We start from the raw sequence: 15,588 nt of genomic DNA on the forward strand, positions 1-15,588 counted from the left end.
CGTGTTTTTGAATCTCTCTGGGATACTGGAATAGGAATCAGAGAAAATCAGCCCCTTGGGGTGAGGGTTAGTTTAAAAATAAAAATAAATCATCAAATCTTTTTCCCATTCTATTGGATTTCCAATAATGCTACAAGAAGGTGTCTATTGGACTATTGGAACAATGAATCTTAAAATTGCCACTCACCTGGGAAAAATGACTCATAGCTAAGATCACATATATACTTTTCAACCTTCTGCTTTTCAGTGTTCTGAGACTCAGCTCAAAATTATAGGAAGCCTAAGAGAGCTGTAAGTCTTTCTTTCCTTGCGCTTGTCTTCTTTTTCCCCCTGGAAATTTTTCGCAGGCACAAAAAAACCCCAAAAAACGAACAAACAAAAAAAACCCAAACAAACAAAAAAAACAACAACAGAACAAAACAAATTACAAACTCCAAACCAAACCCAAAAACAAAACAACAACCAAAAAAAAACCCCAACAACAACAACCACCACAATAAAACACCCAAACAAAACCAAAAAAACCCCAAAACCTGCATGATCCTCCAGAATTCCTAGATATAAACTAATTAATAAGACAATGAGGAAACCTAGCCTACCTAATAACTAAAAGTCACCAATCAGACAAACAGATGCCCTGCATTTTCAGAAGGAATGCACATCAATTGATCTTTCTAGGGTTACAATGATGGGCAGTTTTCTCTGGACAACAACTATGACCTACGACACAGTTCTTACCATATCAACAATGAAACCAACAGTTGCCAAAATTCTTCAAAGAACTTGCATTGGTAAGATATTTCTATTAATTATCATGTATTTTCAAAAAGTCTTCAATTTTTTACATTTAATATTCCATTTTATCAGGAATGTCCCTCAAAAAAGTTTATATAAGCACATCAAAGTACATAAGATATTAAATTTTCAGAAAAATTTCCAGTCATAACTCTTAAACATTTGTGATATAGATAGTAAACCTTTTTATTATAAAAGTTCAAAGTTCTAAGATATATAAAATCACAATTTTAGTAATAGCATCAATTTACTTTCCCTTGATTTTTTTCATCACATTATATTAAAATACATTAATACAAGCAATAGCTTTTGAAAACTGTTCTACAAAACACAAACCTCAAAAGCCCTATAAAGAAATAAGTGCCATTAGACAATATGAAAATTGCTTAAGTTAAAGAAGAATGAGACAGCCAGAAGTTCATTCACTTTCACACAAGGTGTGGAACTGCTCCAAAAGAGTTATCCCAATTAAACTAACATCCTGACTTCAATGTACACATGCCTGTAGATTTTCCTGAATGCTTCAAACAAGAGCTCCAAAAACAATGAACACTATGTCCAGTGCTGGTCTCTAACCAACATAAAAACCAGACACACAAAATCACCTTCATTTACCCTCACAATGCTATGTCTGACTATGTACCCGAACTGCACAAACAGAGGACTCCCACCAGTGCTCCTTTGAGCTAAACGTGTGAAGAAGGCAAATATGAGCTGTGCAATACCACAGTTTTTGCTCCAGTAAGAATTTAGGGCTTTTTTCACAATAATGAAGCGTCTTGAACACATTGCACAACTGAGGGCTTTTACAGTACCTTACACACCTCTTGCTTCAATTGACTCCAGCAGAGCAGAAGTATTGCACCAATGAAATAGTCACAACACCATATTTATACTCCTAAAATGCCAAATTAAGGTTTTGTTGCAGACCCCAGGCTACAAATACTGCAACATAAAAAGCTCTGAGTTTTTCCTGGAGGATCTCAGGTGAGAAGGGGAAAGAAAAGGAATTAGATAAAGCCTCTCATTATTTATAAATTCAGTGTAACATTGAAATACAACAGTTTTCCACTTCTTGCGGTCTCTATAGTCTTTTGTATGCCAGAAACATCCTATTTGTGTGTGTCTGAAGACATGTCTCAAACTTCATGTAACTGGCTTAGAGGGATCTACTAGGACAACTGAAGCTGCTTGGAAACAAAACCTGCCACAGCATCAAACACAGAATATGTCTACAGAAAATCTCTTCTTTGATACTGTTTTGGAGAGATGCAAAATTAGACTTAGCTTTTAATTAGCATTCACAGATAATAGCAGTAATTTAGTCACATCACCTTAGAGCTTGGCAATGGCCAGTTTTTAGTCATGAAGAATAAAGGGTATATTTAGTCTTTATTTGGTAAATGATAGGTGTGCATACTGCACTGTGCAGTCATTCATTTGACTGTGGGGAATGTGCTACTTAATTAGATTTGACATGTTAAAATCAACAATTCCAAAAGACATTCAAAAGTTTTTGAGAAACACCAATTCTGCTCTTGGAATGGCATCTTTAAGATTTGCCTTTAAATCCTGCCATTGCATCATCAAAGATGCAAACTGAAGACTAGGTTTTATGTCCATTTTATGTCCACAGAATTGGTGGATAGCTGAAGTAGTTCTTATATCACTGTTAAATATTCCACATTTCCCCTAAAGCTAAATAAGTTTGACATGTTAAAATATGCAAAACTGAAGTAGTTTAGGTAAATATTCACCAGTACAATGTTTGAATGATCGTGAAGTTTCCTAATAAGAATTCAATGCTTTTCAAGTAAAACATGTTTTCATACTGTATTACCATCAGGCAGATACTTTTCTGCCTTAGATTCAAAGAGACAGATAAACCAAATATATTTCTAAAGTAATGTTAAACAAGGAAAGAAAACCATGTGACTTTAGGAACAGGGGAACAGGGAAGTAGTTCTATTAGCTGAAAATTCATGCCACTCATCTATTTTGTTTAAAATTAAATCTTCTCTTACCATCATGATTGGGGTTTCCCAAAGTCCATGGCTCATCTGAGTCAAAATGAGTGTCTCCCCCAATTCCTGGGCCAGGAAAATATGCATGAGCTAAAAATCCTCCCTCCCCATCAAAGGGAGAACTGTCTCCATGAAAACCTGATGCAAAAATGATTGTAATATCCACGTCTCTCTTGCCATTTTCTAGTTCAATGTAAGGAACTTCTTCAAATGTTAGAGGGGTTACATTCTGCCACACATCGAAGGCACGGCGAATGGCTTTACGGGTTTCAGCATCACCTACTTTTGGAGTGACGTTCTTTATGCTGAAAGAAACAGAGAAACATTACACAGATTAAATTTAACAGAGTGACACTGCTAATATCCATTTTCCCTTAATTATTATATGCTCTGTGCCTTTAATAAGACATGCTATACAGGCATTTTATACTTTAGGAAGAGTAGTTTTAAACAAGCTGGTGCAAAATTATGGTGTCAATTTGTAAAGTCCTTTAAGCTAGAACTTATTATGTTAGCTGGCTTACTCCCAGCAGTACAAAAAGTCTTATATTTAGAAGATTTAAAATATATTAAAATGAAAAATTCTTAACAGTGGGATAACCAGATTAATCAACCACTGACTGTTTACCTCCTGGACCACAATTAGAATCCATCAGAGCTAAAGAATGTCATGTTCTTTCTGATCAAAAGAAAAAATGTTTTTAGTGAAATGAAATTCTTACTTATTATTGAGTTCATTTACAAAAGCAGAACTCCATACTGCGACCACCAACCAGTATTCACAAAGCCTTGTTGCATTTGCAACTGGATAAATTCCTTATCAGAAACAAAGCCTTTTGACTTCAGAACAGGCTAAGATGTCCTTTGATGATCTGATTACATCTGTAAATCTTGCATAACACTGCAGAATCCATCAGAGAAATAATTTTATAGAAGACAATTATGTGCTTACTCAGGAATATATATTAAAGAGAAATTTCAGTCTTCACCACTTCTTCAAGTTACACATATATGAAAAGGCAAAAAAATATAAGAATTGAAGATTACTCTCGTAGTTAGTAAATTATAGTGAAAATATCTTTAAAAAAATCTTTATTTTCATTATTGAATTCAAGAAATGAATGTCAATAATCAATTTAAGACCTATCCAATTTTCTGCATCATTTCTACTGGATTCATATGGGCAGCAAAAACTCTTTTAGGTTTGTGTCTGCTCTGAAACTGCTGCAATAAGACTTTCTTTGTTCATTTGACATGTGCTTGACTGAACATCCAGCACAAATTTCAGAAATTACATAGTTCTAGAGTATATGTAATATTTTTGACAGTTTGCACAGCATGGGACATTAAAGGAGAACAAATATACTGTTATGAATAAACTTTGAATGATTGATTTGTTTGGTACATTAAATGTGCTTGATTATATGGTATTTATGTTTATATAAATGGAAACAAATCTTTCAAGCGTAATTTTATAGATTTTACTTCATATATACATTTTGTTCATAGCTTTATGTAGAAAACATAAAGATACATATTTGGACTTCCACTCAAAATTATTTGAATGTATTGAGTCCAATAGTGCTATCTAACCAAATCATAATTTTTTAACTGATATGTATGTTCCAAAGAGATATCAAGAGAAACCATAAGACAATACATTGTAGAGAATCCACTGTTTTCCTTGATCTTTTGTTCCAAAGGTGATTTAACCAATCAATTCATAATTGTGCCTATTCTATTAATTGCCTGGCTTATATTATTGGTTCTCATTCTATTTTTCTTTGTCACATAAATGAGCTTCAAAATTTTCCCCCTATACACAAATACATTTAAAAGACATTTCTGCACTGCAAAGCCATTATCTTTTTGTTGTCTCTAAGCAATTAAAATTTTGAACTCTTTAAATCTCAGGTTATAAGATATTTTCTCCAGTCAATTGAATATTTTCTAGTGATTTTTATTCAACTTAACCAATTTCTAATGCTCTTTTAAAACTGGCTCTGTCAGACCTAAAAAGTACTGCAGTACTGATCTTGCTGTCAGAGAGAAAATACCCTCTGATCTGTAGGCATGACCTTACTCTACATGATGTAAATGTCATGTGATTTAAAGTGTTTCTATCATGCCTCTTCATAATTATTTGGTCATCAGTATATTTATGGTCAGTGTTGCATTGCATTTTTTGTGATTAAAAACACTGTACCAACAATCAGCCCTTGCAGAACCCCTCTCTGAAAGCTCCTGCCCTTGAGACTTAGGTTTTTTTGAGATGTTTTAATTAGCAAGTTCATAAAATGCTGTCTGTGCCCCCTGAGAAAGTACAGCATTTTGGAACGTGTCCTGTGACACAAAATCAAAACCACATCACAGTGGCACACTTATACTGCCACTACCAAAGACTTCCCTGTTGCTATGCTAAGAATATCCCTTACAAAGGTGGCAGATGTGCTCCCAGTCAGTCCTGCTGTGTGCTCCCTAAGGCACGTGAATTGCCTGAAGCAGAGCTCTGTGAAGGACTAGAGCCTCTGCTATTTGCCATGTATAAGAAATATGGCAAATGAATCAACAGGCTCCCATAGAAAATAGAGCATGTCTAGAAAAACTGAAATATTGATATAGAAAAAGTTCATCTGAAATAAACAGCTAAGGCTTTGGGGGTTTTTTATCTATTTGTTTCCTTGTTAGACTTTTTTTTTTTTTTTTTTTGGTATTTAGGAATCTTAGTAATTAGTCAAAGTCCCATTTTGGTATTAAGTAAACAGAAGGACCTTCTGTTATTATATGTGAAATGAGGAAATGGATAAAAATGGATTGGAATTTTGTATTAGTGTTAAATTGAGTAATGATTAGTCTGAAAGGATTTGACTCAAATATTAAAACTTATTATTTCACATTTTCTTGCTTTTCCAGCACATTGAATTAAGTTTTAATCAGATTACAAATGAGGAATTGAACCATTGGGCTAGTTTCACACTCCCAAGCTAGAGTAGCCTACCTTTGATAGCAGATATTTTCCATGGGACCAGCTATTGACTTAATTTTGAAATAGCATTCTACATCTCCAGATTCATTGTCAAGTAATATCATTTTTCAAAGCATATTTTCTGTACTAAAACCAGAGAGATTAAAACCAGAGTGTAGCTTGAAAGAGAAATTGCATAAATCAGCAGTTATTCCTAGACAAGATCCTAGGAAACAACTGTCCACTTTTAATGTGTTAAACACAATCCAGGTTCAATCCTAAAAGAGCTACACAAGCATTGAAATTGTCTTGCTGGGAACTTTGCTTAAAATAATTCACCAGTGCAGATATCTGAAACCCAAGCTATGTTACATTTCTTTCATGTTGTTTACCATACAAACTCTAAGGGGGAATTACAATAAAATCAATCCATAAAGACAGTCTGTCAATTAACAGAGATACTAGGATTCATCTTTTAAAAGTCTTCAGTTTAGACCTATAATTGCAATAGCAAATAATGTCTCATATGAAGGTTTCCTATTTAGATCCACAACTTAAATCCAGCAATCACCTGAAATAGTGGTATATCCAACAGGAATAAAACAGAAAAGACAGGAATTGGTTATCTTACACTCACCATGTCCAGATAATGGAACCCAAATAGAAGTAAGTGTAGGACGCAACAACGCAGAACCACTCTTATTGCAATGTGAAAGTATAGCAAGACAAAGCCCTTCATAATAAAAATCCATCTTTTTTCAAAGTATTGCTTTCCTAGCCTCAATGTCTAGTGATCGTTTCAAAGCAAAGTTCAAATGAGAGAAAGATCCAAAGCTGACCTTGACCATACTGGCAGTGCAACTTTACAAAGAGGTTAAAGATCCTATAATTACTAAAAAAAAGGCAATTTATAAGATGAAACATTTATTTTCATGCCTTTTTCTCTGAACTAATAAACTGAGTGGTACTTTTTATAAATTTTGAGAGCTGTTATTTTTAGACAACCACAGCCATGTATCAATCGATTATGCTTTTTTGTGGTTATCATTGGTTTTGCATGATTTTCAACTTGATAGTTGCATCAAGCATTATAACTTTAAAATACATGTCTTCCATAAGAACAATTAGATTTTATCACTGATATGCACTTTTCACATTCATGTACTATTTCTACAGCTGCCTGAAGAGTCTTGTTTTGAGAGTGTTATTCTACAATCCTGAGTCCTATTGATTTCAGAAAAGCTTTGGGTTTTCCTTCCCTTCCCACTCCTTTCCCAGAATATCCTAAAAGAAAAACTATACATGTTTTACTGACATATTTTTGGCTGCATCAGCTTCAGGAGCCTTGCAAGATTGTCAGGATATACCTCACTTGACTGTGTAAAATCAGTAATTTGAAATTTAAATAGATGAAAGAGCAGGAGTTTCAACTGAGTAGGTAAAAAGATGCAGTCAATAATCTGTTTGAAGTAAGCTAGTTAAGATCTGTTCCTGATATGAAACTGTTCAAGTAAAATGAATTGAAACATACATTAAATTTGAATAAGTTGTTCACACAACCGTTTTATTGTCATTGATGTAAATCAAACCTAAACTGAAGCAAAACTTTGGAGGTTTGTTGCTTTCATGATATTTTGGGTTGGTGGGTTGGTTTGGTTTTTTTGGTTGCTTGGTTGGTTGTTAATCACGCTATAACTTTTATTGAAAGCAATAAACTACCTCTGGCCAGAAACATATTCACTTTGCACCGTAATTTCCCTAGAAATTGGTTTCTATGGAGTTGCTTCACTAATCTCTCACTCATGTAAGGTTTTTAGCTTCAACTTTTTCCAGTTTCAGTTTGCTGACTCTTTGTAGCTATAGACTAAGAGTGCTATCTTGGTTCACATAGGTCTTGTTCACATTGATTAAACCTAATCCAGTATTACTACTTTTGATTTTCTGTGGGTTTGATTTTCAACCTACTGCTGCCATGATTGAAAGAACTTATAATTATCTTGTCTCTTCATTTTCATGGATAACATTCTCCTGAACATTCACTAAAAGAAGATGAAATGTGAAAGAGATTTCTGAGACAAAACCCCAAGAATAGTAAAATACTTGATGGCCAAAAGTCTTTATAGGAAAGCTATTTTAAGAAATCTGATGTCATAATATGCTACTAGGTAATCTAAAATCAATAGCATGCAACATAAACATGGAATGTGTTCTAAATATTACTTTTTATTAATACATTCAAAAAAAAATTTGCTACTATGAATCAAATTTTCAAAATTTGATTTTCAAAGTTTTTTCTTAATCCAGTATTTCCTTATTTTTTAGAGTGGATTTCAAATATCCAAAAAGAAATTCTCTCTCCATATTCTACACAATGTGGACCATTTAGACTATAGAAATTTCATAGTCTATTGCTAACAAGCTAGATAAGACTTTTCATTGCATACTGAAGCTCCCAGCTAGCATTCATTCTTTATCTGAACAGCATAAACTTAGACCTGTTCAAATCTTTCATTTTCTTTCAGAAATGAAATCTAGGATATATCGAATTTGTAAAAGAAAAATGACAATTACCTGGGGCTTGACTCATTGTGCACTGAAGTCAAGAAAAAGATGAAATTATTTATAGTGGGTTTGGGATGAAGCTATTGACTATCTACAGCTAAGTTTCCTGCACCAATTAAATTATTACATATTGCTCATTGATTAAATTTGTTTTTTTCCATACATAAGCAAGAAAAAACAAATCAGAGTAGCTTTTCAATTATTATTTTATTTTAAATTGTTACAAGTTCTAACTCATGGTTATAAATAAAGACAAATCTTTTATTTTTACAGAATATTCTCCAATTTTACTTGCAAAAGTATTTTGCAGATAGAATAATCTGGGCAGTTGAGAAATGACTGACTGCTGGAGTTCAAATTATTAATATTATGCACAGAATTCTGATGAGGAGTGTTTCATATTCAATATTTCTCTGTCTAAATTGGACATATAAACATTTATACTCAATTTTTAAAAAGTGATAACTTTATTGTTTCACAGTGTTGCTCCTTCTTTAAAGTACTAGATTATTTACTTTTCTAGCAAAAGAGAAGGTGACTATATTTTTGAGAATCATATGTGCCTTCATAAATATCCCCTTAAATATTTTTAAAAAAATTAATTTTTAAAAATCCATTCATAGCTTTCTTAAATTTCTTCTCTGATTCTGTACAATACTCAGAGATCGTTGTGTAACCTCACACAACCTAAAATACTAAGGAAAGATTAAGGCTATATCAATAAGATCTTTGTAGCTTTTTCTGTAATGGAGTCATAATTTTCTTGTACCCCAGATCTTCTGTTTCACCCCTATACTCTTCTGTCTGGTAAAAGTTTCAAATACTTTCTGTTTATTTGTAAAAGTTGTGTTATTCTATAGCATACGTACAAATAATGTTCACAGGGTTTATCAGCATGAACTATACCAGGCAGAAAAATACTGTAAACTGGGTAATTTCACCAGAAACAGAAATTCTAACAAACATCACACATTAGTTCAAATGAGAAGAAAGATGCATTCCCTGAGGGAGAGCAAGCATAATTAATGCATCCCATTGCAGTCCATGCTGATGTTTCCAATGCTGGAAATCTGTATTTTGATTCTGTATTTTCTGTCTGTAAACACATTACATTCTAAGAATAAATATCACCTACGTCCAAAATTTAATATGTTGTGAAAAGGACATAATAAATGTTCAAAATGTAATATGGGGAAAAATACATTGTGAATCTAACTTCTAATTATAATTGTAATTTTAAGTGGCTTCTTTGAAACTCCATCTTGAAATATTGCAGAACTGTTTCAGATGGAAAAACTACACATGGAAAATATGGAAATGTTCCAGGACAAGGAATGGTGGAGCTTGCTTTTGGGAGTATTTGTTGTATGGTTTTGGTTTTGGTTTCCAAAAAATTGTAAGCTGTAGCATGCAGTGAAAAGAAGGAGAAATTGCTCTTTCTGTGGAGGAATTAGTAAACTGGCTTAGCAAGCACACTTCAGACTGCAAGGTTCAACTGGCCAGGAAGGCACAGAATGCAGCTGGAAACCTGCAGGTTATAAAGAAACTGAGGAGTGGAACAGGAAAATGGAGAAATAAAACTAGAGATATGATTAAAATTTTAGGAAACAAAGCAGGTTAAAATGTCATTAATTTAACATGTCATAAGTCTGTAAGCAGGGAATTGGTGAGAAATGTGAAAAGAATCTTAGTTCTTTTCTTTTTTTTTTTTTGTCTTTATTTGCTTTGTGTTATTTTCCAATTCAAATAGATAATATAACATATTTTTTATTCTAATCAAATTTATGGTTTCTATTTTAAATGTATTTTGTACTGTAATTCACTGCCAAAAATATTACAGTTATTCACTTCAAAGCTCTGTTCGTCTGGAGGTCTATCAAAGTGAGAGAGAGAGGAGGCAGGAGATAAAGAACTGCTATAAATTCTTCAAAGTGAGAAAGATTACTAGATAGTTGTCACTTAGTTTAATACTGGACACCTTCATTTGTTATTTGGATTAATGTCTTGGTTGACAGTCCAGAAGATATACAAGGGGTAGGATTTAGACTATTGTAAAAAATTCTGTAATGAAATAGGGAATCAGACTGTAAAAATCATAGTAGTAGGAAAGCACACATATGAGTAGATGCCTCCTAAGTGTGCACACACTGCATTTAAATTCTAAAATGCAAATAGATATAAAATGCTGTGGGTGGGCATTTTTATTCTAACCAACTATAAATTACATTTACATTAACAATAAAGGACTTCAGCCAAAGCAACATACCAACCCAAAATTGTCTATTGCTTGATGTTATATCAGAATGTAATGTCTTAAACTAGAATCCTTTAATTCAGTTATAAACCACAGTAGTGACATAGGGTTACTAATGAAGCTATATGTTCACCACAGCATGAAGAACAGTCTATATGACAATTATGGCTTTTGAGCTTTAATACTTGCATGGGTTCATGAATAATGGCACCAGATAATGAATTTGAAAACTATTTTGTCCCCCAGAACTTACCCCTGTTAGATATTACAGGAATCCATGATGAGGCTGTGTAAATTTTCCAACAGTTTGTATTGGAATCCTTCGTTTGCTGACAGATTATGGACTTTATATTATATACATGATGACACTTTCTCTGGTTGACAGAGCTCTAGTGAGTATATCTTGGAAGTTTCCATCTAACTTTCCCTTCAAGGCCTCAGTTTTGACAGCAGGCACACTGTGCTAACTATGTACCGGACTCAGGAGTTAGACAGATGCAGACACTAATCCTATGTCCATCATCACCTAGGCTGGAAATGGTTGGGTCAGTGACTCGTCAAATTATAATCAAATTAATTGGTACTTAGAACAGACCCATAGGCACCTACATTTTGCACAGATTGACTCCTTTCAATACCCTATTTTACATATTTAAATTATAAATCTGAGTTTCATTACATACTCCTAGATTCAGAGCATTATTCCCTGAGCAGTTGCCAAGCTGAAAGGTAACCCTAAGGAAGTACCAGGTGTTTAATTGATGCTGTACGCTTTGTAGAACTTACTGGTTACCAAATACATGCAATTTTAATCCAAGAAAAAAACTTGGTTCTTATGCAGCACATACATACTTATAGGATGTATCCATTGTAACACTTTAATATCGTACAGTAATAATAAACTTCTCAAAGTATTGAAAAACATTCAGGAATTTATATTTACTTTAGGTGGAAAGTCATCACTGTTAGTGACATTTGTATGCTTATAGGAATATCTTTGGTACCTGTAAGTGATATGTTTGTGTTGCCATTTCTGTCCTGTTAACGCGTAGCGTTTCCGACGAACGTTAAATTTGGAGCTACCTCTTGTTTGGTCAGGCACACCACATCGAGGTTTCTTCATCCAGCTGCAAGAAACAGCACCACACAGTTAAAGCAACATGGAAGAAAAATCATAGCCACTGCATCCCTAATAAAAACATGTAATTATCGGTATATATAATTTTATAGAACATAATAAACTAATAAATATAAAAGACTGTTGGCATTCTTTTAATTCAAGATACTGAAATTGCTACCTTTTTGATACTACCAAGTTCTTCTATCTTACTCTTTTTCCACACAATGAGATGTATCTCATTGCAACTGTAAACTCCTAATGGAGATACTTAACTCAGGAATTATTGCTTAAGAATATTTAATGTTCTGCACAAAATCAAGCTGAAAAATCTAAATCACATGCAATAAAAAAGATTATTTCAGTAGCACCAGATTTCCCAGATAAAGGCTGCATTTCTACAATGCTCTTCAATATTTCATTGTTTTCCAATATTAAAAAAATAATAAACTAGCCAGCATTTCAAACATATTATAATTAAGATATCTAATTCAAAAGTATAATTTCCACAGCAATATCCTTGAACTGTTTCTCACTTGTAGTGTAAGGCACTATTCAGTTCAAAGAAAATACAGCTATAAAGTCATTATTTTATGAGTTGAATGGCTGCAGGACAATTTACCGTCAGGAAGAGAGTAAGGCTAAAGTCTTTTACTGCGTAAGTAAAAGACAAATCTCCTCTGTTATTTTTTCCAGCTTAATGTATTTCTATCACTCCAAACAATTACTTATGTAAAAGCTATAGTTTTCCAATAGCACTTAACAGAACAGTAATCATACCCACATTCAGGCTTTCATGGACAAATTTCTCACCATTAAACTGGTATTGTTTTGTAAATAAATGTACATACAGCAGCCGTATATATGTGTGATTGGATGACAGGAAAGTAATTTCAAATGTCATCTCAGAAAGTGGATTCCCTTTAAAACATGCACAGGTAATAAAAAAACTCCAAAAAAGCAAACAGTCAATCATCAGCCTCACTTAATTTGATAAATGTATAAGAAGTAGTTTAAAAGTACAGTTATACTTGTAACAATTCATATATGCAGTAGCTATGGGTATATAGCAAACTGTTTTTCAAAGGCACAAGTAGGTGTTAAGCTCACCAGCCCGTGGGAAAGTACAAAATTATCTTGATAGTACCAAGATGGGGCTGCATTTCACTTGCCCTGCAGGATAAGAGCCTACAAAAACTCTGATGTGAGACAAATGTATTGAGTAGTAGAGGTCAGGAACTAAAAACTCATGGATTTAACTGCCTTAACTGGAGACATCAAGTTTGCAATCACCTGTTTCTAATAAGAAACATAGAATGATTTATTCTAATTTCTAGTCAGAATACTTATGCGTGGCACATAAAATATCTGAGGTACAAGGAAAACAATGTTATTTCCCTAGTGCATGCAAAGACTGTACTGCAAAAATCTAAAAGCCCTTATCCCACCAGCATTTGCTGAAGCACCCTGAAACTTTACTTCAGGTTCCTTTGATTTTTGAAATAAAATAACCATGCAACAAAGTAGACATTAGGCATTTTTGGGATGAAATATTACTGAAAAGTTTAATTTGGTCTAATAATGAAAGAAAATGAAGGAAAGAAGTAGACCTCTGTTACAGACCAAAGGGCAATAATACTCTTTTATTAAAATGATATGTTTACACTTAATGAGATTGAAATTGGCTCAGACCTTCAAAAACTTTTAGACACATTGTTAGTAATACTTTTTAATAAGAGTATTATAAATTATGTTGTTGAAACTGAACACAGACATTGCAGAAAAAGATGCAAACCTAACAAAGATTGGTGTTCTCGCCTTAAGGTGATATCCCTACATCAAGAGCAAGAAGCAAGGAATAAAGCAAAACCAAATAACTATTATATTTTGTTAGAAACACTGCACAAAGATATTGTATAAAATGTACATATATCACTCATAGTTGTATCATTTCAAGGGCAATGACTTAAAAGTCATTGAATTACATTGAATTAGTCCTTTCCCTTCTCCAAAAAGTTTACATTACTTAGCTTAACTGATGGAGACCTATTTTAATAACAGGGTTTGCTCACTAGCAAGCTAGGAGCAGATAAGAGTAAATATTCTAAGTTCTGAATTTAAAAGTTCATCTTCAAAGCTATTGAAATAATTTTTCAAGCCAAAAGATTCAATAATCTTGCAGAAAATCTTGTTAATGTAAAAATTTTTTCACACTTTAGAACTAATACTAAATGTCAAGAACAGTAGGTAATGTGGATTCAAAAGTCAACATTGTATTATCTTGCTACAACTACTGACAATCCTTTTTTAACAAAACAAAATGTGGCCCAAAATAACATGTTATGAAATTCAAGCAGTCACAATTTGTTCCTGTACTGATTCTGAAGTAGTATGTACCTATCAAGGCCATCATGTTTGTACCCTGATTGGCTTGGACAGAGAGGGGATGTTCCAAGTTGTCCTGCTGTCTGGACTACTAATGTTCTTACTATTGTTACATGAGGTCTGGGACTGTAGTTCACACAACATAAATCCAAATATAAATCAAATGGAAGTCATTGCAGGCACGGTTCAGTAGCTTATGGGAAATTATCTTCATGTAAAATTTAAGGAAAGATGCAATTTGCAGCTGAAAATTTGGAACGTCACCAAATCTATCACCTAGATCTTAGCTGAGCTAAGTTTAGATGTCGAATTTTAAACAAACCAGTGCATGACTAGTATGGGAGCTCAGTATTTTCAAGCACAGAAATGAGGCAAAATGTTAACAACTTCAGACATATAAATTTTCCCTAGGTTTCTATAAAATTTTAATTTATTTTTCAACAGTAATTGTTCTGACACACACTGAGAGGAAGACTTCTCTTAGTAATTAACATTAATGCTCATGACATTCCAGATATTTAGCACATAATATGGTCTTCCCTTGGGGGAATTGACAAATAAAACATTGATTTCTATGTTCTTCCCAAATATAGTTTCTTCTAACGTGATATGATCAAGGTTTTCCATGTTCCTGATTCTTTGTTGGAGTTTAATTATTTGACATATTTTTGAAATGTTTTGAAATATGCTTCATTTTTAAAAGGTGCATACAAGTAATGATTTTGCCTCTCTTTCATCACTTTGTTTTTGAACTTTGAGAAATCTTTTCTGCAGCAGCCCTTCAAAATTAATATTTTATAAGTACTCAATAAAGAGGCTTAATTGTGACTAATGTTCTCTATCTGTATACTGTGTCACATCACATTCCTCTTCTAACTCCATTAGTTTGAATCTTAAGGAACTATATATGTCAGGAAAATTTAAATATTTTAGACTCACAGCAAATCTAGAAAGATTAAAAGAAAAATATGCAGCAAAACTGTGATGCTCTTCCAGTAGAGAGATGAAACTGAACTTTTATCTCAAGCCAGTTGCCTAACCATATTTTGTTTTTATTTTCTAGGAGGATAAATCTCTTTCTGTCTCTTATTTTTCTTAAGCCTTCAACAAAAAAATTTACCCTCACAGCATCAGAACATTAAAAATTATAAATTTGGTGGAAGGCCCAAACTGCTTTATCCCTTATCAAAATTGATGCTAAGGTTGCACAATTGTTCTGTTGTTTTTGAGCTTTGGGGTTTTTTGGGGACAGAGTTATAGCAAAAAAGGAAAATAAAAAAGAAGGTTCAGCTTGAGTTACTGCAACTCAGCTTAGTGGTTGGACAAATTATAGACGTCTATTTAAGAAAACTACTTAATTATACGCTTAAACTTCTAGTGAGGAGAAGACATCCCCATGAACGTCTTTCAAAGCATCTTTGCTTATGTAGCCTGCTATTACACGACTTTATTGACACTTGGTAAGTAATAAGAGACAGCAAAGAGT

The 15,588-nt window shown here is 33.2% G+C and overlaps 1 protein-coding gene across 1 annotated transcript in view; it reads right to left on the reverse strand.

Annotated features, from left to right (window-relative positions):
• Positions 1–15,588, reverse strand: part of MMP16 (matrix metallopeptidase 16) — a 169,403-nt gene that overhangs the window by 65,988 nt on the left and 87,827 nt on the right. Inside the window, exons 3-4 of the mRNA XM_054295490.1 lie at positions 11,605–11,727; positions 2,820–3,124 (exon numbers count right to left, since the gene is read on the reverse strand). Of these exons, the coding sequence (XP_054151465.1) occupies positions 2,820–3,124; positions 11,605–11,727 (428 nt within the window). The remainder of the gene's footprint in view (positions 1–2,819; positions 3,125–11,604; positions 11,728–15,588) is intronic.

The sequence above is a fragment of the Melozone crissalis genome, unplaced genomic scaffold (genome assembly GCF_028551555.1).
Source record: "Melozone crissalis strain CALT ecotype California unplaced genomic scaffold, PUWL_Pcris_2 ptg000002l_1, whole genome shotgun sequence".
Classification (NCBI taxonomy): Eukaryota; Metazoa; Chordata; class Aves; order Passeriformes; family Passerellidae; genus Melozone; species Melozone crissalis.